The 24,423-nt window shown below is 48.4% G+C and overlaps 1 protein-coding gene across 1 annotated transcript in view; it reads right to left on the bottom strand.

The window, feature by feature from the left end:
* LOC141126626 (ecto-ADP-ribosyltransferase 5-like) overlaps positions 1-22,519 on the bottom strand; it is a 34,609-nt gene extending 12,090 nt beyond the window's left edge. The window contains 7 exon segments of the mRNA XM_073612546.1: positions 2,533-2,688; positions 3,905-4,072; positions 9,851-10,039; positions 16,196-16,228; positions 18,974-19,186; positions 19,189-19,666; positions 22,366-22,519. Coding sequence (XP_073468647.1) covers positions 2,533-2,688; positions 3,905-4,072; positions 9,851-10,039; positions 16,196-16,228; positions 18,974-19,186; positions 19,189-19,666; positions 22,366-22,455 — 1,327 coding nt within the window. The 5' untranslated portion in view covers positions 22,456-22,519.
* Positions 22,520-24,423: the final 1,904 nt, after the last annotated feature.

Raw genomic sequence — 24,423 nt, 5'->3', positions numbered from 1 at the left:
CATGGGGTTACTCCTCCTCATTGGAGGTTGTAGATATTGGAGACAGGAGTGAGGAAGGAGGGTGATGTAGAGGTGGAAGGACATAGAGAACACCGAGGACTGGGGTCACATGGGGTTACTCCTCCTCATTGGAGGTTGTAGATATTGTAGACAGAAGTGAGGAAGGAGGGTGATGTAGAGGTGGAAGGACATAGAGAACACCGAGGACTGGGGTCACATGGGGTTACTCCTCCTCATTGGAGGTTCTAGATATTGTAGAGAGGAGTGAGGAAAGAGGGTGATGTAGAGGTGGAAGGACATGGAGAACACTGAGGACTGGGGTCTCATGGGGTTACTCCCCTCTTGGATCTCTCCCCTCTTAATCGACCCGGTGGAGTACTTTTGCAATGGCCATTGTCGCACTTCTCCACACACACTGTACAGTTCCCTATTACAGTCTTTAGCATGTCCATGGATATAGGCAATCTTCTCTGCTGTGCCCATTCATATGTTGCTTTCTGCCCCAAATGTCCAGATTGCTTGTGGGCGCAATTGGCCAAGTTCGACAAGAAGGGATCAGTTGGCACAACTGCATTCACCTTGCCAAATTTTGTCTGCCGCTCTGTTATAGTTCTCAAAGTCTGAGACCAAGGGCACATGTGCGTCAACATACTACACTTTTATGGTGCGGGAGTGAGCTTCCTTTCACATGTAGTCCCAGACTTCCATGCCCCCCCACACCACCTTTCCATGAATCATCCATTCATTGGACTTCCACGTGGGCATCCAAGTTGTTAGTCCTTCAAAGTCCACCCAGCTGTCAGTGTAGATAGTGCAGAGCTGGCCAGGAAGTCGGCACTGCGCTAATCACAGGCAGCGAAACATTTCCCGATCTCTGCAGCCGCACATCGGGAAAATACCTCACTGCCTGTGATTAGCGCAGCGTCGTGCCGACTTCCTGGCGGGCTCTACACGCGGAGTGTGCGAACACGCCGGGGCTCATCCTTATTAGTGACATGTGAAGAAAGATCCGCCTGAAGAGTCATCACTACAGCTTTGAACTCTGCATACTGACTGGACCCTCCAATTCGGGTCTCCTGCAGGACTGTGTCTGTACTTGGGTTGTAGGCTGCTGCTGTCCATTTACGCCCAGATGAGGTGACTATGGCTGAACCATCAGTGAACCCCGCTGACTCCTTCATGTCTTCTGACAGAGACTCAGAGGGTGAAGCCTCTTGAATGGGGGATGACTGCAGCACAGGAATTTCTTCTTCTGGTCGGGTGCTGGTAAAAGTAACAAGCCCTGCCAACTGTTCTGAAATGTCTCTAACATTCCCAGCTGCAATACCCCCTCTTTCTTGAAGGTACCACTTCTACTTCATCAGTGTCTGGTTCTGAGCTACAATTACTCTAGTGGTCAGTCCAATATCTCTCACCCGTCCTGCTATTGGCAATGCAGTATGGATGGTGACTGTGTCCTTTCCTGTAATGGTCTCTACATGTTGAAGTGCTGTGTTGGCCCCAAAGGTACATCTCTAGAGTCGTGTATCTCTTCTGTACCCCTGTCAGTTGTTTAGACCAAAACCCAATGGGCATTGCTCTCTGTCCTTTCTTTTCATTTGGCTGCCACAGACTCCAAGATACGGTACCATCCTGCTCCACTACATCCAGCTGAAATGGTACTTCTTGTCTCACGGGTCCCAATCCCTGATGCTGCAAAATGGCTTCTTCAGCAGCCAGGAATGCGCTGCTCTGAACCCCGTGAGAACTCATTCTTTTTCTTGGGGACATTCTATATAGGCCTCAGGATCAGTCCAAGATGCTTGATGAATGATCTACAGAATCCCCAACTCCAATGAGGTGGAAGGACATGGAGAACACCAGGGACTGGGGTCACATGGGGTTAGTCCTCCTCATTGGTTGTTCTAGATATTGGAGAGAGGAGTGAGGGAGGAGGGCAATGTAGAGGTGGAAGGACATGGAGAAGAACACCTCCCTGGAGGGGTCCTCGAAGGAGGACTATAAGCCTCCATACACCTTTGTAGCCATAGCTGGGTACAGACGGTGGACTCACCACCCATTCCTGGCACCCAACATCGGGACCCCAATGCACTGTGAGTCTGTGTTGTGTGGGGTGACTAGCCTCTCCGAGAATTTACATGGGGCACAGAACCGTGTGTAGGGACTCTACCAGGAAGTACTGCTCTGTCTTTGTAAACCTTTGAAGAAAAATAATTCTCCCCTTTGAGAGAGAAGAGTCATTAGGTGACTGGAAAGGTTCCTCCACTGGCCTCAGATATGGGTGGAGACTTCCCGAAAACCACACCCATAACCATGGAATCTTGGGGCCCCTATATAGACAGGAACTGTGTCTTTCTATCTGGAACTATGCCCTGAAGAGTCATACTTTGGAACCCAGAGGCCTAGTTTGGTGTTGGCTGTCCATGAAAAGTCGTGGTTCATGTGGGGCCCTCTGTTAGTTCAGGAACTGGCTTATCTATCCAAAGGCTGGGGGGGGGGGGGGGGGGCCTACAACACCCTCGTCCTGGTTACCTTGCATAACGGACATTTGTTCCTGCAGAGTTTTCACTGTATCCAGATTGTGGGAAATGGAATCCTGGACATCGGTCACCCTCGTCCTGTCAGTGTCCAGAGCTTCCTCCATATCACGAAGGCGGATCTTAGCATTCCAGGCAAAATCCCGGAGGTCTGAGGAGGGGAAATCACCAGGAGGACACATCCGTCAAATGTGGTCAGAGAAACATGTGACATACCCCCCAAGAACTTCAAATACCACTATATAGTACAGCCCAATTCCAGGCCCATTCCTGCCCCAGACCACTCCCCCCCCCCCCCCCAGATATCAGTCCCTCACCCTCCAACCCCCAGATAAGTGCCTCATCCTCCTGCCCCCAGACACCCCTAGAGATCAGTGTCTCATCCTCCTGCCCCCAGACACCCCTAGATATCAGTGCCTCATCCTCCTGTCCCCAGACACCCCTAGATATCAGTGCCTCAGCCTCCTGCCCCCAGACACCCCTAGATATCAGTGCCTCAGCCTCCTGCCCCAGACACCCCTAGAGATCAGTGCCTCATCCTCCTGCCCCCCAGGGGTCTGTGCTTCATCCTCCCAATCACAGACCCCCCAAATATCGGTGCCTCATCCTCCTGCCCCCAGACACCTCCAGATGTCCACAGTTCATTCTGTCAGCCCCAGACACCCACAGATATCAGTGCAGTGATTCACTATTAGTAGTGAGCTCAAGACGTGTTCAGATTGTGCCCGCCAGCAAGCAGTGTGTATATGTGCAGCTGTGGGATGGGAAATGCCTCACTTCCTATGACTGGCGTTGTGCAGTGACGGCTTCCTGGCGGGTACAATCCGAACACGTCTGAGCCCATCCCCAATCTCTATCATATCACGGAGTCCCCCCCGTAATATGGGGTCACCTGGACACTCTCTAGGGTAACACGGAGTCACCCGACACTCTGCAGGGTGACATGGGGGTCATTCTAACACTCTGTAGGGTATCATGGAGTCACCCTATTACTCTGTAGGGTAACATGGGGTCATCCTAACATGCTGTAGGATAATACCAAAGCCTATTGACTCATTTAGCTCTAGAATGGTCAAGTGGCACTTTGTGTTACTTTAAACTTCTTCCTCCAGGGGTGCAGGTTTTTCTGGGGTGACTGTGGTGACTCTAGATCCATGATGACCCTGTCCCTGTATAAAGTGACCTGTCTGGGGTTTTTGGGGTGACTGTGGTGACTCTAGATCCATGATGACCCTGTCCCTGTATATAGTGACCTGTCCGGGGTTTTTTGGGGTGACTGTGGTGACTAAATCCTTGATGACCCTGTCCCCGTATATAGTGACCTGTCTGGGGTTTATTCATACAGACAGGTCCAGTAGGTGACTTACCGTCCAGCTTGGTGCGGATCCAGTCCAGTTTCTTCTCCTCCTCCCGGAGGGATCTGCGGTCTCTCAGCTCCTCTTCCAGTAGCAGATTCAGGATATTGGTGGTGTGGTGGAAGACCTCGGCGTTGGGGCTGTGCTGGTTCTGGGTGGATTCCATCTTTGATTTCATCTCTGCAGAGAAGAAAGGACTCATTGTCATCTGAACACCAAAGAGTAGGGATGGACCTAATGACCCCTGTTTGGTTGGCATCAGAACTTTCGAACATCGGGAAAGTTCGGACCCGGATAACAAACCCTATTGAAGTCTATGGGACCCGAACATGAAAAATCAAAAGTGCCCATTTTGAAGGTGCAAGTAATTGCAAGTAATTGGGCATACAATGGTTATGGGGGGTCCGGGTACCGCCCTGGGGGACATGTATTAATGAAAAAAAAGTTTGTAAAAAACATCATTTTAAAATGAGCAGTGATTTATTTATGCTTAAAGTGAAAGTATAAAAATGAAAAAATCCTTTTAATATAGTGCCTTGGGGGTCCCCTTAGTCTACCTGTAAAGTGGCAGATCTGTACTGTGTATAGAAGCTGCTGCAGCAATAATTGCATTTATAAAGCACAAAAAAAGGCCTTTTTTTGCAATAATTTCTTTATTTTGTAAGCAACGGCTTGGGGAGCCAGTGTGTATGATGAGGCCACAATGTAGTGCACGGGAAACAAGATTAGAGATTTTTTGGATAAATTCTGGTGACTCTGCCATAGACTTTGGATTTCTACTTCTGTAACGGGTGTTGAAAAATTGTTCTTCGGGTGTCGATGGCGCCTTCACACCGTAACCCTATAGAGGTACTCTTGATGAAAGCAAGAATTGGCCTTGCTGTCATAAATTGCAATGATATGCACCTGTCAAACAGGTGCGGAAAAATTGGTCTTTGGGTGTTAATTGTGCCCATGAAACCTACACCAAAAACAATCTTCCAGATGAAATCAACACCCACAGCACTAGGCAGCCTAGAAGTCCTTCAGAGATTCCACATCCCAAAAACACTTAATCAGCGACATCGGCATCAGGGGCTTCATAGCTGCTGGTAATCCAGGACTGATTCATTTTGATAAATGTCAGACGGTCCACGGAGTCTGTGGACAAATGTGTTCTATGATCAGTAACAAAACCTCCAGCAGCACTGAATGCCCATTCAGGAAAGCATGCTGCATGCAGGGAAACCCAACAACTCAATAGCAAGTTCTGGCCAGTGGTCTATTCTCATGACCCAGTAAGTCAGTGGATCGTCAGCTCGAAGGCTCTATTGGTCCATTGACCCAATTTACCATATGCCCGTGTTCTCTGCCTCCATGACCAGGACACGATACGAGCAGATTTTGTGGTTCATGCACTTCAACAACAATGAACTCTGTCGTCCTCGTGGAGACCCTGGATACGATCTGCTCTACAAAATTTGGCCCCTCGTAAACCACTTCAACCAACGTTTTGCAGCTTTGTTTACTCCCCATCAAGTTGTCTGCGTTGACGAGTCCCTGATTAAATTTTCTGGCCGCTTGTCATTTAAACAGTACCTTCCCAGCAAGCGTGCCAGATACGGGGTCAAGATGTATAAGCTCTGTGACAGGGCCACAGGCTATACATGTAGTTTTATGGTTTACGAGGGAAGAGATAGTCACGTAGAGCCGACAAACTGCCCTGACTACATAGGAAGCGCTGGCAAGATAGTGTGGGACTTGGTGTCACCCTTATTCGGAAAGGGGTACCACTTGTACGTGGACAATTATTACACGAGCGTGCCACTTTTTAGCCACCTTTTTGATCATCAGATTGGAGCATGTGGCACCATGCGATCTAAACGCCGGGGCTTTCCCCAGCGGCTTGTAGATTCCCGTCTTAGGCCGGGGGAGAGAGCCTGCTTGAAGTGTAATAATTTGCTCGCTATGAAGTGGAGGGATAAGAAGAATGTTTTCGTTCTCACCTCCCTTCATGCAGACATGACGGTCCAAATTACTACGGCGACTGGTGTTGTGGAGAAACCCCTCTGTGTCCACGAATATAACCAAAATATGGGAGGGGTGGACCTAAACGACCAGTTGTTGGCGCCGTACCTAGTTGCCCGTAAGGCCAGACGCTGGTACAAAAAAGTGTCTGTTAATTTATTTCAATTGGCTTTGCTGAACGCTCATGTGCTATACAGAGCTTCAGGACGGACTGGATCCTTCCTTAAATTCCAGGAAGAGATCGTCAGAGCCCTTCTGTTTCCGGACGGTGCTCCACCTCATCTTCCCCAACCAAATGCAGTAAGCCGGCTGCATGAGAGGCATTTTCCTTATGTCCTCCCGAGTACCCCTACCCAACGAGCCCCCCAAAAAAGATGTTGTGTCTGCAGCAAGCGCGGATATAGGCGTGACACCCGCTATTATTGTCCCTCCTGTCCTGGCAATCCTGGTCTTTGCAATGTTTTGAACGCTACCATTCACTAGTCGAGTATTAGCGTAGGGTACAGCATTGCACAGACTAGGACACACTTTCACAGGGTCTCCCAATCCTAGCGGATTGCACAAAACCCCCCCAAATGACCCCATTTTGGAAAATAGACACCCAAAGCTATTTGCCGAGAGGTATAGTGAGTATTTTGCAGACCTCACTTTTTGTCATAAAGTTTTGAAAATTGAAAAAAGAAAAAAAATGTTCTTGCTTTTCTTCATTTTAAAAAACAAATGAGAGCTGCAAAATACTCACCATGCCTCTCAGCAAATAGCTTGGGGTGTCTACTTTCCAAAATGGGGTCATTTGGGGGGGTTTTGTGCCACCTGGGCATTCCATGACCTCCGAAACTGTGATAGGCAGTGAAGAGTGAAATCAAAAATGTACACCCTTAGAAATCCTGAAGGCGGTGCTTGGTTTTCGGGGCCCCGTACGTGGCTAGGCTCCCAAAAAGTCCCACACATGTGGTATCCCCGTACTCAGGAGAAGCAGCTAAATGTATTTTGGGGTGCAATTCCACATATCTTATCATTATTTAATCACTTGGGACAAAAAAATTTAATATTTAATGGGCTCAACATGCCTCTCAGCAATTTCCTGCCTCTCAGCAATGTGGTCATTTGGGGGGGTTTTGTACTGCCCTGCCATTTTAGCACCTCAAGAAATGACATAGGCAGTCATAAACTAAAAGCTGTGTAAATTACAGAAAATGTACCCTAGTTTGTAGACGCTATAACGCGCAAACCAATAAATATACGCTTATTGACATTTTTTTTACTAAAGACATGTGGCCGAATACATTTTGGCCTAAATGTATGACTAAAATTTAGTTTATTGTATTTTTTTTATAACAAAAAGTAGAAAATATCATTTTTTTTTTTCAAAATTTTTGGTCTTTTTCCGTTTTTAGCGCAAAAAATAAAAACCGCAGAGGTGATCAAATACCATCAAAAGAAAGCTCTATTTGTGGGACCACGCAATTAGCAGTTAAAGCGACGCAGTGCCAAATTGTAAAAAGTGCTCTGGTCAGGAAAGAGGTAAATCCTTCCGGGGCTGAAGCGGTTAAACTCTCAAATGACCTACTAATGGCTAAAACCAGTGGACACTATTCTGTACTACTTCTCCTGGATCTCTCTGCTGCCTTTGACACAGTGGACCACCACCACCTCCTCAATAAACTCCACTCCTTTGGTCTCCATGACTGTACTCTTCGCTGGTTCTCATCCTACCTATCCCACCGCTCCTTCAGTGTCACTTACAACTCTACTTCCTCCTCTCCTCTTCCTTTCTCCATCGGGGTCCCCCAAGGTTCTGTTCTTGGACCTCTCCTTTTCTCAATCTACACCTCCTCCCTGGGTCAGTTGATTGCCTCCCACGGCTTTAAATATCATCTCTACGCTGATGACACCCAAATCTATCTCTCCACCCCCCAGCTCTCTCCATCTGTCTCCTCACCCATCACCAACTTACTAGCAGACATATCAGCCTGGATGTCACATCACTTCCTCAAACTCAACCTATCCAAAACCGAGCTCATGATATTTCCTCCCTCAGGTGCCACTTCCCCTGATTTCCCTGTCAAGATCAACGGCTCAACTATCAACCCATCTCCCCACGCCGAGGTCCTAGGTGTAATCCTGGACTCTGAACTAACCTTTCGACCCCACATTCTATCACTATCCAAAGCTTGCCGCCTCAATCTCCGCAACATCTCCAAGATACGCCCCTTCCTAACCAATGACACCACAAAGCTTCTAATCCACTCCCTGGTCATCTCCCGCCTCGACTACTGCAACTCCCTCCTTATAGGTTTACCTCTAAATAGGCTCCTCCCCACTTCAGTCCATCATGAACGCTGCTGCCAGGCTCATCCACCACACAAACCGCTCAGCGTCTGCTACACCCCTCTGCCAATCCCTCCATTGGTCTCCATTCAGCGTCTGCCACACCCCTCTGCCAATCCCTCCATTGGCTGCCACTCAGTCACCGAATTAAATTCAAGATACTAACTAGAACTTACAAAGCCATCCACAACCTGCCCCCAGCTACATCTCTAACCTGGTCACAAAATACCAACCTAATCGTTCTCTTCGCTCCTCCCAAGACCTCCTGCTCTCTAACTCCCTTGTCACCTCATCCCATGCTCGCCTTCAGGACTTCTCCAGAGCCTCCCCCATCCTCTGGAATGCTCTACCCCAATCCGTCCGATTTTCTCCTACTTTATCCACGTTCAGACGATCCCTGAAAACTCATCTCTTCAGAGAAGCCTATCTGGCCCCCACCTAACAACTGTACATTTATCTTCTCAATCAGCCCATCCCCCTCAGTTACTGCCTCTCTGGACCTTTCCTCTTAGATTGTAAGCTCTAAGGATCAGGGCCCTCTGATTCCACCTGTATTAAAGTGTATTATATTTGTACTGTCTACCCTCAAGTTGTAAAGTGCTACATAAACTGTTGGCGCTATATAAATCCTGTATAATAATAATAATTCAAAACACAAGTAACAACAGATATACAACTCAGGGACACCCCCCATCCCTTTCATTCAGGGTGGGATAAACTGTCCAATCAGCAATCAGGGACACAGAGGCATTGAAACATTTGAACAATAGAGCAGCTTATCAGCAGGGAGGGCTGTTGGAGGTATTCCCCCCTCCCCTCTCTGCCCTGCCCCCGGTTTACATGCCGGGAACACCAATACATCCATCCCATAATGCACTTCTTCTAAGACAGACACAACAGAACAATGGGACACGGCCACACCCCAAACCATCCCAGCAAAGAGTCCAACATCATGAGACAACACAGTATATATATATATATATATATATATATATATATATATATATATATGCACAACATTCCAGTGTGGCTGTACAGCGAGTCCGACTAGCACAGATCATAGTGGGGTTCTCGGTCACCCTGTGCCACTAATGGACACAGAGTGATTTACACATAAGAGGGGCCGGGGGAGCTGGGCACAGAGTCTCCAGAGCTCTCCGAGGTAAGCCGAGTTCCACAAAAGCCCCAACCAAAGTGACTCCCGTCACAGAGAGGAGAGAGGAGGAGAGGAGAGAGGGGGATGAGGAGAGGAGAGAAGAGGGGGAGGGAGAGGAGAGGAGAGGAGAGAAAAGAAGGGGGAGGAGAGGAGAGAGGAGAGAGGGCGAGGAGGAGAGGAGAGAGGAGGGGAGGAGAGAAGAGGGGGAGGAGAGGAGAGGAGAGAAAAGAAGGGGGAGGAGAGGAGAGAGGAGGGGGAGGGAGAGGACAGGAGAGGAGAGAAAAGAAGGGGGAGGAGAGGAGAGAGGGGGAGGGAGAGGAGAGGAGAGGAGAGAAAAGAAGGGGGAGGAGAGGAGAGAGGGGGAGGGAGAGGAGAGGAGAGGAGAGAAAAGAAGGGGGAGGAGAGGAGAGGGGAGGGGGAGCCTCCTTTGCTGTAAAGAAGAGGAGGGTTTAGTTCCCAATCACCTTGCATTTCTTCAAACATGTACACTACGAGGACAGCCAATTTTGTGTATTCGGTTCTGTGCTCGTCCCATTCCTCGTGGTTCCGGATGGCCAGATTCTCCAGCGCTGCGATTCGCTCCTCCTGCTCAGACGGAGGGGAGGAGACTTTGTTCTTCTTAATATTTCCGATCTTCTTTAATTTGGAGGAGTCTGAGAACAGATTGGTGAGAAATCACATAAAACCGATATTGATGTAACTATTGGGGGTCTGTATGTAAAACATTTGCTGTGGGAAGTCTTCATTCACACAGACACAACGAAAGATCAGCATACGGACTGTAATATGATTGTTTTTATTGAGGAATTTCAGGAAAATACCACATTGTGGTCACTAGATGGCGCTGACAATCATATTACAGATCGATCGTTCGTTGTGTCTGTGTGAAGGGTGAATATTTCACACATGGACCTCTCAATGTTTGCTGATTGGTCACAGATTTGTGATGTTTGTTGGGGACGTGGCCTCTCTGTATAAGGGATTGGATGGAGTAGGGAAGGGATAAGACCCCCTGTCAGTTCTTTGTCATTCCTCTCTAGGTCTTGTTGGGGAGATTTCCCTTCACTTCCTGTCCCAGAAACACAGCAGGAAGTGAGAGAAAATCTCCTCCCTATCAGTAGAAGAAGTGTCCCCAATGGGAGATTTCCCTTCTCTCCGAGACAGAACATTGCATGGTGTCACCGGAGAGGGGGGGGGTTACAAACAGAAATATATACCTAAGGGGGGGGTCTAACCTTTCCACACTCCATCCAAGAGAGGAAGAGAAGAGGAGAAGAAAGGAGAGCAGAGGAAGAGGAGAGGGAGGGGGAAGGAAGTAGAAAGGAAAAGGAGATGAGAGGGAAGGGTAAAGGAGAGAAGAGACAATAGAAAAGAAGGGAGAGGAGAGAGAAGAGGAGAGGTGAGAAGGAGACATGTAGTGTGGTGTGATGTCATGTAGTGTGGTGTGATGTCATGTAGTGTGGTGTGATGTCATGTGATGTCATGTAGTGTGGTGTGATGTCATGTAGTGTGGTGTGATGTCATGTGATGTCATGTAGTGAGGTGTGATGTCATGTAGTGTGGTGTGATGTCATGTAGTGTGGTGTGATGTCATGTAGTGTGGTGTGATGTCATGTAGTGTGGTGTGATGTCATGTAGTGTCATGTGATGTCATGTAGTGTGGTGTGATGTCATGTAGTGTGGTGTGATGTCATGTGATGCCATGTAGTGTGGTGTGATGTCATGTAGTATCATGTGATGTCATGTAGTGTGATGTGATGTCATGTAGTGTGGTGTGATGTCATGTAGTGTCATGTGATGTCATGTAGTGTGGTGTGATGTCATGTAGTGTGGTGTGATGTCATGTGATGTCATGTAGTGTGGTGTGATGTCATGTAGTGTGGTGTGATGTCATGTGATGTCATGTAGTGTGGTGTGAGGTCATGTAGTGTGGTGTGATGTCATGTGATGTCATGTAGTGTGATGTGATGTCATGTAGTGTGGTGTGATGTCATGTAGTGTGGTGTGATGTCATGTGATGTCATGTAGCGTGGTGTGATGTCATGTAGTGTGGTGTGATGTCATGTAGTGTGATGTGATGTCATGTGATGTCATGTAGTGTGATGTGATGTCATGTAGTGTGGTGTGATGTCATGTGATGTAGTGTGATGTCATTGTGATGTCATGTAGTGTGGTGTGATGTCATGTAGTGTGGTGTGATGTCATGTGATGTCATGTAGTGTGGTGTGATGTCATGTAGTGTGGTGTGATGTCATGTGATGTCATGTAGTGTGGTGTGATGTCATGTAGTGTGGTGTGATGTCATGTGATGTAGTGTGATGTCATTGTTATGTCATGTAGTGTGGTGTGATGTCATGTAGTGTGGTGTGATGTCATGTAGTGTGGTGTGATGTCATGTGATGTAGTGTGATGTCATTGTTATGTCATGTAATGTGGTGTGATGTCATGTAGTGTGGTGTGATGTCATGTAGTGTGGTGTGATGTCATGTAGTGTGGTGTGATGTCATGTAGTGTGGTGTGATGTCATGTGATGTCATGCAGTGTGGTGTGATGTCATGTAGCGTGGTGTGATGTCATGTAGTGTGGTGTGATGTCATGTAGTGTGGTGTGATGTCATGTGATGTCATGTAGTGTGGTGTGATGTCATGTAGTGTGATGTGATGTCATGTAATGTGATGTGATGTCATGTAGTGTGGTGTGATGTCATGTAATGTGATGTGATCTCATGTAGTGTGGTGTGATGTCATGTAGTGTGGTGTGATGTCATGTGATGTCATGTAGTGTGGTGTGATGTCATGTAGTGTGGTGTGATGTCATGTAGTGTGATGTGATGTCATGTGATGTCATGTAGTGTGGTGTGATGTCATGTAGTGTGATGTGATGTCATGTAGTGTGGTGTGATGTCATGTAGTGTGATGTGATGTCATGTAATGTGATGTGATGTCATGTAGTGTGGTGTGATGTCATGTAATGTGATGTGATCTCATGTAGTGTGGTGTGATGTCATGTAGTGTGGTGTGATGTCATGTGATGTCATGTAGTGTGGTGTGATGTCATGTAGTGTCATGTGATGTCATGTAGTGTGGTGTGATGTCATGTAGTGTGGTGTGATGTCATGTAGTGTGGTGTTATGTCATGTGATGTCATGTAGTGTGGTGTGATGTCATGTAGTGTGATGTGATGTCATGTAGTGTGGTGTGATGTCATGTGATGTCATGTAGTGTGGTGTGATGTCATGTAGTGTGATGTGATGTCATGTAGTGTGGTGTGATGTCATGTAGTGTGGTGTGATGTCATGTAGTGTGGTGTGATGTCATGTAGTGTGGTGTGATGTCATGTAATGTGATGTGATGTCATGTGATGTCATGTAGTGTCATGTGATGTCATGTAGTGTGGTGTGATGTCATGTAGTGTGGTGTGATGTCATGTAGTGTGGTGTGATGTCATGTAGTGTGGTGTGATGTCATGTAGTGTGGTGTGATGTCATGTGATGTCATGTAGTGTGGTGTGATGTCATGTAGTGTGGTGTGATGTCATGTGATGTCATGTAGTGAGGTGTGATGTCATGTAGTGTGGTGTGATGTCATGTAGTGTGGTGTGATGTCATGTAGTGTGGTGTGATGTCATGTAGTGTGGTGTGATGTCATGTGATGTCATGTAGTGTGGTGTGATGTCATGTAGTGTGGTGTGATGTCATGTAGTGTGATGTGATGTCATGTGATGTCATGTAGTGTGGTGTGATGTCATGTGATGTCATGTAGTGTGGTGTGATGTCATGTAGTGTGGTGTGATGTCATGTGATGTCATGTAGTGTGATGTGATGTCATGTAGTGTGGTGTGATGTCATGTGATGTCATGTAGTGTGATGTGATGTCATGTAGTGTGATGTGATGTCATGTGATGTCATGTAGTGTGGTGTGATGTCATGTGATGTCATGTAGTGTTGTGTGATGTCATGTGATGTCATGTAGTGTGGTGCGATGTCATGTAGTGTGATGTGATGTCATGTGATGTCATGTAGTGTGGTGTGATGTCATGTAGTGTGATGTGATGTCATGTGATGTCATGTAGTGTGGTGTGATGTCATGTAGTGTGATGTGATGTCATGTAGTGTGGTGTGATGTCATGTGATGTCATGTAGTGTGGTGTGATGTCATGCAGTGTGGTGTGATGTCATGTAGTGTGGTGTGATGTCATGCAGTGTGGTGTGATGTCATGTAGTGTCATGTGATGTCATGTAGTGTGGTGTGATGTCATGTAGTGTGGTGTGATGTCATGTAGTGTGGTGTGATGTCATGTGATGTCATGTAGTGTGGTGTGATGTCATGCAGTGTGGTGTGATGTCATGTAGTGTGGTGTGATGTCATGTGATGTCATGTAGTGTGGTGTGATGTCATGTGATGTCATGTAGTGTGATGTGATGTCATGTAGTGTGGTGTGATGTCATGTGATGTCATGTAGTGTGGTGTGATGTCATGTAGTGTGGTGCGATGTCATGTAGTGTGGTGTGATGTCATGTGATGTCATGTAGTGTGGTGTGATGTCATGTAGTGTGGTGTGATGTCATGTGATGTCATGTAGTGTGGTGTGATGTCATGCAGTGTGGTGTGATGTCATGTAGTGTGGTGTGATGTCATGTGATGTCATGTAGTGTGGTGTGATGTCATGTGATGTCATGTAGTGTGATGTGATGTCATGTAGTGTGGTGTGATGTCATGTGATGTCATGTAGTGTGGTGTGATGTCATGTAGTGTGGTGCGATGTCATGTAGTGTGGTGTGATGTCATGTGATGTCATGTAGTGTGGTGTGATGTCATGTAGTGTGGTGTGATGTCATGTGATGTCATGTAGTGTGGTGTGATGTCATGTAGTGTGGTGTGATGTCATGTAGTGTGATGTGATGTCATGTGATGTCATGTAGTGTGGTGTGATGTCATGTGATGTCATGTAGTGTGGTGTGATGTCATGTGATGTCATGTAGTGTGATGTGATGTCATGTAGTGTGGTGTGATGTCATGTGATGTCATGTAGTGTGGTGTGATGTCATGTAGTGTGATGTGATGTCATGTAGTGTGATGTGATGTGATGTCATGTAGTGTCATGTGATGTCATGTAGTGTGGTGTGATGTCATGTAGTGTTGTGTGATGTCATGTAGTGTGGTGTGATGTCATGTGATGTCATGTAGTGTGGTGTGATGTCATGTGATGTCATGTAGTGTGATGTGATGTCATGTAGTGTGGTGTGATGTCATGTGATGTCATGTAGTGTGGTGTGATGTCATGTAGTGTGATGTGATGTCATGTAGTGTGGTGTGATGTCATGTGATGTCATGTAGTGTGGTGTGATGTCATGCAGTGTGGTGTGATGTCATGTAGTGTGGTGTGATGTCATGCAGTGTGGTGTGATGTCATGTAGTGTCATGTGATGTCATGTAGTGTGGTGTGATGTCATGTAGTGTGGTGTGATGTCATGTAGTGTGGTGTGATGTCATGTGATGTCATGTAGTGTGGTGTGATGTCATGCAGTGTGGTGTGATGTCATGTAGTGTGGTGTGATGTCATGCAGTGTGGTGTGATGTCATGTAGTGTCATGTGATGTCATGTAGTGTGGTGTGATGTCATGTAGTGTGGTGTGATGTCATGCAGTGTGGTGTGATGTCATGTAGTGTGGTGTGATGTCATGTAGTGTCATGTGATGTCATGTAGTGTGGTGTGATGTCATGTAGTGTGGTGTGATGTCATGTAGTGTCATGTGATGTCATGTAGTGTGGTGTGATGTCATGTAGTGTGGTGTGATGTCATGCAGTGTCATGTGATGTCATGTAGTGTGGTGTGATGTCATGTAGTGTGGTGTGATGTCATGTAGTGTGGTGTGTTGTCATGTAGTGTCATGTGATGTCATGTAGTGTGGTGTGATGTCATGTAGCGTGGTGTGATGTCATGTAGTGTGGTGTGATGTCATGTAGTGTGGTGTGATGTCATGTGATGTCATGTGATGTCATGTAGTGTGGTGTGATGTCATGTAGTGTGGTGTGATGTCATGTAGTGTGGCGTGATGTCATGTGATGTCATGTAGTATGGTGTGATGTCATGTAGTGTGGTGTGATGTCATGTGATGTCATGTGATGTCATGTAGTGTGGTGTGATGTCATGTGATGTCATGTGATGTCATGTGATGTCATGTAGTGAGGTGTGATGTCATGTGATGTCATGTAGTGAGGTGTGATGTCATGTAGTGTGGTGTGATGTCATGTAGTGTGGTGTGATGTCATGTAGTGTGGCGTGATGTCATGTGATGTCATGTAGTATGGTGTGATGTCATGTAGTATGGTGTGATGTCATGTAGTGTGGTGTGATGTCATGTGATGTCATGTAGTGTGGTGTGATGTCATGTGATGTCATGTAGTGTGGTGTGATGTCATGTGATGTCATGTAGTGTGGTGTGATGTCATGTAGTGTGGTGTGATGTCATTGTGATGTCATGTAGTGTTGTGTGATGTCATGTAGTGTAGTGTGATGTCATTGTGATGTCATGTAGTGTAGTGTGGTGTCATTGTGATGTCATGTAGTGTCATGTGATGTCATTGTTATGTCATGTAGTGTAGTGTGATGTCATTGTGATGTCATGTGATGTAGTGTGATGTCATGTAGTGTGATGTCATGTGATGTCATGTGATGTGGTGTGATGTCATGTAGTGTGGTGTGATGTCATTGTTATGTCATGTGATGTAGCGTGATGTCATTGTCGGAGGTCTCCACTCATTGGTTGGATCTATGTCCTATAGAAGGGATGAGCGTTGTCTCCTTACCTGAGTGACAGATCGCTTCCGTCTGCTTCTCCCCTGTGAAGACAGATAGGAATCCTCATTGTGTGGACATGTAGTACCGGGATTATAACCCTCATCAGATCACAGATACCCCACTACACCCGTCATCATCTCACCCTCACAGAGGACGGACGCCTTTATTTACTTTCAGTTTTTACTAAACCGCTAAATACCGGCTGACTCAGCCTGGAACAAGGAAACCAGGAAAATGTTCCCTCCAATCAAATCTCCTATCTTTATCTTTGATCTTCCATAAAGTACTGACATTACAGAAATCTCTAATAATAAAAATAATAATAATAATAATAATAATAATAAGGATAATAATAGGGATAATAATAATAATACAATAAAAAGTACAAAGTATGGGATCTCCCACCTTCTAGAACACCGTACATCACCCAGAACTATTGGGGACTTCCCAGGGACTCCTATGTCGGGGGTTCAGTAGGTTGGACCGGTATTGGTCAGTCAGAGAAGGGAAAGGTGTTTAGGAGAAGCCACTGTCTCCCCGACCAATCAGATCTCAGAGAAGATTTCCCATGTTCATGTCATTGTTGGCATTACGTCTGTCCTAACAATGGACAGCTGGTGATCCTGACCATCCATGGTACTTCCTCCTGTGGGTGTGACAACGCTTTTTTTGGCTGTAATGAATTCACTGCAGCGTTGTCACCCTGGGGAATGGCTTCTGGACAGCCATTGTGGGGGAAGGGTTTTCATCAATGATTACCCCGCCCCTTGTGGATCAGTTGTGGGAGAAGAGATCCTTTGGGGTGATCAGTGTCCCTTCCTTCTCTCTGCAGACCATCTATAAAAACGGGTGTTCAACCTGCGGCCCTCCAGCTATTGCGGAACTACAAGAGTCCCATGAGGCATTGCAAGGCTGACATTTACAAGCATGACTTCCATAGGCTGAGGCATGATGGGACTTGTAGTTCAGCAACAGCTGGAGGGCCTGAGGTTTGCGCACCCATGTTCTATAATATTCCCATCACACACCATCCTGGGGGTTGTAGTACCCACCAGCTGGATACCGACCAATGATCCCATCATGGTGGTGGCCAATCTCACTGCAGTCCTGGTGTCACCGCTGCCATCACCCACACCATGACAACTGTGGACACCAGGTGGCCATGGAAACCCAACACAGATACCCTCAGACCAGAGTACCCGGGTCCTATGACACCCTGACAGGGGGTGGCCCACATGGTACTCTGGTTTCTTGGCTCTGCGATATCACTGGTTTCCATGGTGGTGGCCATCCTTAATGCCATAGTGTGGGTGGTCGCATGTGCCTGCCACCCCTATGGACCCCATTGGTAGGCTGTCCGTTGTCCTGGCAACAAGGAGACCAGCACTGCAGTGACATCATCCGCCTCCATGACTGGCATTTGACGAATCGGGGGGAGGCAGGATCCAGGATTCCTCACCCCGAGTGGTAACCCTAATCCTGGGATATGCTGATAGGAGGGACCTTCATTCTGCTATTGGTTGCATGACTTTTGGGGGGGGGGGTTTATGATGTCATATGATGTCAGAGGTCAGGGGGTTGGGCTCTTACCCTGTGATGTCACATTAAATCTTCTTGCATATCGTATTATATATCGTCTGCCTGATGAAGGGGCGTCCTGGGCCCCCGAAACGCTGCGATGTGGTCGCCCCAATAAACATTCGTACCCTTTCCCTCCCACTTCATTGCCCCTTTAAAAAGCTCTGAACGCCGGGGGTGGGGCAGAAAGGATCGGCTGATCATGTGACCACTGTGATTGGCTGTCAGATCACATCAAAAGGAGTTGGTCCCTCTGTCTACCAATCTGTCTTTCACAGCTCACCCAGCAATGTGTGGGCGTAGCCCTGTGGTGTGATATACCGTATAATATCTATATACAGTATCTGACAAAAGTCAGTACACCCCTAAGTGAAAATCTCCAAATTGGGCCCAAAGTGTCAATATTTTGTGTGGCCACCATTATTTTCCAGCACTGCCTTAACCCTCTTGGGCATGGAGGTCACCAGATGGGGGGTGATTTTATTGTGGGTGTGGCTACAGATGGGGGGTGATTTTATTGTGGGTGTGGCTACAGATGGGGGGTGATTTTATTGTGGGTGTGGCTACAGATGGGGTGTTATTTTTTTCTGGGTGTGGCTACAGATGGGTGAGTGATTTGTGTGGGTGTGGCTACAGATAGGGGAGTTATTTTTTTGTGGGTGTGGCTACAGGTGTGGGGGGTGGTACGTGGGTGTGGCTACAGATGCATGAGACATTTGTGTGTTTGGCAAGAGATAAGTGAGTGATTGTTGTGTGGGTGTGGCTACAGATGGGGGAGTGGTATGTGGGTGTGGCTACAGATAGGGGAGTTATTCATTTGTGGGTGTGGCTACAGATGGGGCAAGTGGTATATGGGTGTGGCTACAGATGGGTGAGTGATTTTTGTGGCTGTGGCTACAGATAGGGGAGTTATTTGTTGTGGGTGTGGCTACAGATGGGTAAGTGATTTCATGAATACAGCTACAAATGGGGGAGTTATTTTTGTGGGTGTGACTACAGATGGGGGAGTGGTTTTGTGGGTGTGGCTACAGATGGGGGAGTGATTTTTGTGGCTGTGACTATAGATGGGTAAGTGATTTTTTGTGTGGGTGTGGCTACAGATGGGGGGTGCCATTGTAGGTGGGGTTATAGAAGGGAGTGGTCAGTAGGGTGTCCTCGGATTTTATCCTGAATATCTGGTGATCATACGTTCAAAGCCAAGTTCTTACCTCCCATGATGGCGCAGTTGAAGTAGCTGCAAAGCTGGCCGGTGCTCTCCAGAACGTAGGTGGAGTTGCTCTTCTTGACGTAGGTGAATTTCTCCGTAGGTGGGATTAGAACTTCGTCTTCCCCGGGGTAAAACGAGAATTCGCCAATCTCGGCACCAAAGCAGGTGGTTATCTCGAAGAAGGACATCACTCCGAAGGTTTGAGCCTTGGAGCTGATGTGGAGGTGAATCTCCCAAACTTAAAGAGAGGAGAAGCCTTGAAGGTGTCCCAGCTCCCCCGGAACGTGGTATGCAGTTTTTTGCAGTCCGGTTTGAGGATCTGCAGGGCTCTGGTCAGGTAGAAGTGAAGAGCTTTGAAGTGAAAGTTGTCCATGTAGTCCTTGAGAGAGGCTCCAGCAATGGTGAGGTTGGCGTTCATTTGCTGGTATATGGGGTTCTCTACAGGGAACTGGTCGGTGAACACCAGTAGAGCGATCCCATGCTCATCCTCAAATTCATCTGGGAGTTTGACTTTGGACATCATCTTTTTCCACACTTTAGTCGCCCTCTTCCAAGCTTCGTCAAATTCCTGGTTGGCCTTCTCCTGCCGCAGGATCCTGGGCATAACGTCATCGTTGAGTTTGTCCATACACCCAATGTATTGGTCATCGAAGACGTTGGGTTTGAACTTCAGCTCATAGGTGTTGCCGATCGTCTGAGGAGATATAAGTTATGGGTGAAAACTAAAGCTTTGATTTTTATTGGATGGGTACATAGGTCCAGCTGGGCAAAATGGAAGTCTTCTGATCTCTTATCTGATGGATCCCCGGGGAAGCCGGAAATCACCGCAACAATGGCCACCATCTTCCAGGTCCTGGGCCAAGGTGTTTCCCCTCTGAAGATTAACCATAGGAGGTCACTCGCTTGGTACGTCGCCATTTACAGAATATTTCATGAATACAAGACGTTCTCTAATTGGGTAGAGGCAGGATGGTAATGTCACGCTCTTCATCTCATCCAATCAGAGAACACCTAGCATTCAAATACAAAGTACAAGGCTTTCTGTGAATGGCAGCAGTGCCAACTGAGTGACCCCCTGTAGTCATTGTGTAGTGGGGCAGCCGCTCAGCACAGGACCCAGAATATCACAGCTGTCATTGTAGTAGCACCAACTACTACTACAGTGATCTCCAGCCTCCCCATAGGTCCTGTAGGTAGGAGATATACTCTACATACCTACAAGCTGCATCAATGGAAGGTTACAATAAACTTCAGCTCAGCTTTAAATCCGACAAGAGTCAAAACTCTGCTGTAAGATCAGACCCCCCCCCTCCCCTCCCGCCTATTGCCCATACATCATACAGCCACATCTTTGAGGCCACGAACACCAGCGAGATGATAATTAGAAGACACGGAGGGAGGACAATTCAGCACCATTGTTGCCCCTCCACAGGACACACAGACTACCTGGTGAACCTCAGGATTGGGGTAGGAGAAAGAAAGCCTGAAAAGCGGGGCAAGAGAGGGGGGCCTAGGGAGTCGTGCGGGGAGACTGAAGAGTTTGGCAGGAGAAGGAGAACATGAGGAGAGGGACCGGGGAGTGGGAACCTGGAAAGCGGGGCAAGAGAAGGGGACCTAAGGAGTGGGGGAGCAGGGTAGGAGAGAGGGAACCTGGATAATGGGGCAGGAGAAGATAATCCTGGAGAAAGCGGCAAGAAACCAAGGAAGAAGGGCAGGAGAGGGGGGACATGGGTAGTGAAGCAGGAGAGCGGGGACCTGGGAAGAAGGGCAGGAGGAAAACGGACCTGGGGAGCAGGGCAGGAGAAGGGGGACCCGGAGAAAGAGGGGGACCTGGGGATCGGGGCAGGACAAGGGAGAACGGACAGGAGAAGGGGGACCTGGAGAAAGAGGGGGACCTGGGGATCGGGGCAGGACAAGGGAGAACGGACAGGAGAAGGGGACCTGGAGAAAGAGGGGGGACCTGGGGATCGGGGCAGGACAAGGGGAGAACGGACAGGAGAAGGGGACCTGGAGAAAGAGGGGGACCTGGGGATCGGGGCAGGACAAGGGAGAACGGACAGGAGAAGGGGACCTGGAGAAAGAGGGGGACCTGGGGAGTGGGGCAGGACAAGGGAGAACGGACAGGAGAAGGGGACCTGGAGAAAGAGGGGGACCTGGGGAGTGGGGCAGGAGAAGGGGGAACCTAGCTGAGCCAGACAGGAGAAGGGGGCAGGAGAGGGGGGAACCTAGCGGGGACGGACAGGAGAAGGGGACCTGGAGATAGAGGGGGACCTGGGGAGCGGGGTAGTGAAGCAGGAGAGCGGGGACCTGGGAAGAAGGGCAGGAGAAAACGGACCTGGGGAGCAGGGCAGGAGACGGGAGCCTGGAGAAAGAGGGAGACCTGGGGATCGGGGCAGGAGAAGGGGGACCTGAAGAAAGAGGGGGGACCTGGGGATCGGGGCAGGAGAAGGGGGACCTGAAGAAAGAGGGGGACCTGGGGATCGGGGCAGGACAAGGGAGAACAGACAGGGAAAGGGGCCCTGGAGAAAGAGGGGGACCTAGGAAATGGGGCAGGAGAAGGGGAACCTGGAGATAGAGGGGGGACCTGGGGAGCGGGACAGAAGAAGGGGGCAGGAGAGGGGGACCTGGAGATAGAGGGGGACCTGGGGAGCGGGGCAGGAGAAGGGGGAACCTAGTGGGGACGGACAGGAGAAGGGGACCTGGAGAAAGAGGGGGACCTGGGGAGCGGGGCAGGAGAGGGGGGACCTGGAGATAGAGGGGGACCTGGGGAGCGGGGCAGGAGAAGGGGGAACCTAGTGGGGACGGACAGGAGAAGGGGACCTGGAGAAAGAGGGGGACCTGGGGAGCGGGGCAGGAGAGGGGGGACCTGGAGAAAGAGGGGGACCGGGGCAGGAGAAGGGGGAACCTAGCTGGGCCGGACAGGAGAAGGGGGACCTGGAGATAGAGGGGGACCTAGGGAGCGGGGCAAGAGAAGGGGGACCTGGAGATAGAGGGGGACCTGGGGAATGGGGCAGGAGAAGAGAGGAACCTAGCTGGGCCGGACAGGAGAAGGGGGCCTGGAGATAGAGGGGGACCTGGGGAGTGGGGCAGGAGAAGGGGGACCTGGAGATAGAGGGGGACCTGGGGAGTGGGGCAGGAGAAGGGGGACCTGGAGATAGAGGGGGACCTGGGGAACGGGGCAGGAGAAGAGAGGAACCTAGCTGGGGCCGGACAGGAGAAGGGGGCCTGGAGATAGAGGGGGACCTGGGGAGTGGGGCAGGAGAGGGGCAGGAGAAGGGGGACCTGGGGAAAGGGGCAGAACAGGAAGGTGTGTTTCCCTCATTGGGCCAGAGAAAATAATTTTACAATAAATCGGATTTTAATTCAGGAAAATTGTGTCTGTCCTCGTATTACCTCCACATGTTCACATCCAATCAGCAGGCAGAATATTGCAGCCAAAAAGTTCTTTATTCTCATCTCTGTGCAGGAAAGAGAACCGGTCATTGTCAGACATTCCAGAGATTATTATCAGAAAACATTCTCATTATTTATCAGAAACTCCAATCTCTGAGATGACAAAAATATAACATTAGAAAAATACCCCCCCCCCACCCCTCCAGACACACGCACACCTGATCCCTTATAAGACCCCGCACCCAATCCCAGAAACCTCCTCCTGATCCCTTAGAGAGCCATAGAGACCCATAAAGAGACATAGAGACAAAGTGAGACATAGAAATCGATAGAGAGACATAGAAAGACATGGAGACCCATAGAGAGACATAGAGATATACAGAGAGCCATAGGGAGACACTAAAGACATAGAGAAGAGCAGTGATCAGAGAATGAGACTTCAGAGTGTTGATGGACCTCACCTGGAGGAGAAGACTGGAGAATGAGACTTCAGAGTGTTGATGAACCTCACTTGGAGAAGAAGACTGGAGAATGAGACTTCAGAGTGTTGATGAACCTCACTTGGAGAAGAGGACTGGAGAATGAGACTTCAGAGGGTTTATGAGCCTCACCTGGAGAAGAAGACTGGAGAATGAGACTTCAGAGGGTTTATGAGCCTCACCTGGAGAAGAGGGACACTTTATAACAGTCGCTTAGTACCTACTTTCGGTTCCTTACTAGAGGTGAAACCAGATTGATAGCTCATAGCAGAGAGCTGAATGTGGGGTTGCTATGGCGACTCTTGACCACATTCACGCTATGCCCCTGGTTACTAATGTTTGACATCCTAGTCAGTCATTTATTTTTTTCTATTGTTTCCTTCATCTATAACATTCTCAGGTTTTATTGGATGACTCAAAAAAAATCCCCGCTACCCGACTCAGCATTCCAGGGCTGTAACCAGCCGGTTCACTTCTATTGACTTTTGCTGAATCGGAATCAGGAGGACTCAAGATGGAGTGTGGAGGAGACACAGCAATTCTATAATCCAGACCCACAGGGGGCGCTCATCACTTCTGCCACACAGATTTATTATACCATTCCAGCAACATCCATACATCTGATTTCTATGTCACTTTCACTCTCTGGGGGCACAGAATTACAGGCAGGTAGTGGGGTGTGTGATAATCTCTACATTCTCAGCCGGGGTTCCTCCTGAGGTTCCTTGAGTAGTATGCAGTGAAAAACTGACCTGTTGCCTGATGGTCCTTGTACAGTTCTAGGGCCGGTAACACCTCGCAGAGTCAGTATTGGGGGCCAGTGGAGTCTCTGTGATAGGTAACCTCCTCTGACACCAATTATCTTTAGAACTGTCTGCAAGGGTGACCTTCTTTCCGCTGACCACCAACGTGAGGGAGCTCTACCATGACCACCAACGTGAGGGAGCTCTACCATGACCACCAACGTGAGGGAGCTTCTACCATGACCACCAACGCGAGGGAGCTCTACCATGACCACCAACGTAAAAGAAGTTCTACCATGACCACCGACGTAAGGAAGCTCTACCATGACCAAGAACATAGGGGAGGTCTACCATGACCACCAACGTGAGGGAGCTCTACCATGACCACCAACGTAGGGGAACTGTCATGGTTATGCAGTAATTTTTGTCTGTCAGCTTACCTCTCCATGTGTTCAGATTAAGAGGCCAGCCACTCTCACCTGGCTGCTTAAATAATCTCTCCTCAAAGCATGGCTCCACCCCAGCCCCTATCAGGGAACTCTATATTGACCTGTGCACTGCAAGCCAGCTCTGCTGATCAATATTGTGTGATTTGGGGTCTTTGTGCTCATTGCTCTGTGTCCTACGTCTGATCCTGTTTACCGATCTTGGCTTGTTCTTGACTATCTCTGCCTGCTTGTGATCCTGACCTTTTGGCGTGTTCTCTGTCTATCCTTGTCTGCTAGTCGCCCTGACCTTTGGCTTATCTCCTTACAATCCCTTGTTGTCCTGGGCTGCTGCTTCCTCTCTGTCCTCCTGTGGTAGGCTACAGGAGGAAGCAGCAGCCCAGGACAACA

This window comes from Aquarana catesbeiana, linkage group LG02, assembly GCF_042186555.1.
Source record: "Aquarana catesbeiana isolate 2022-GZ linkage group LG02, ASM4218655v1, whole genome shotgun sequence".
Taxonomy (NCBI): Eukaryota; Metazoa; Chordata; class Amphibia; order Anura; family Ranidae; genus Aquarana; species Aquarana catesbeiana.
Note: the sequence above shows the minus strand (reverse complement) of the source record. Positions and strands in the feature narration are given on the sequence as shown.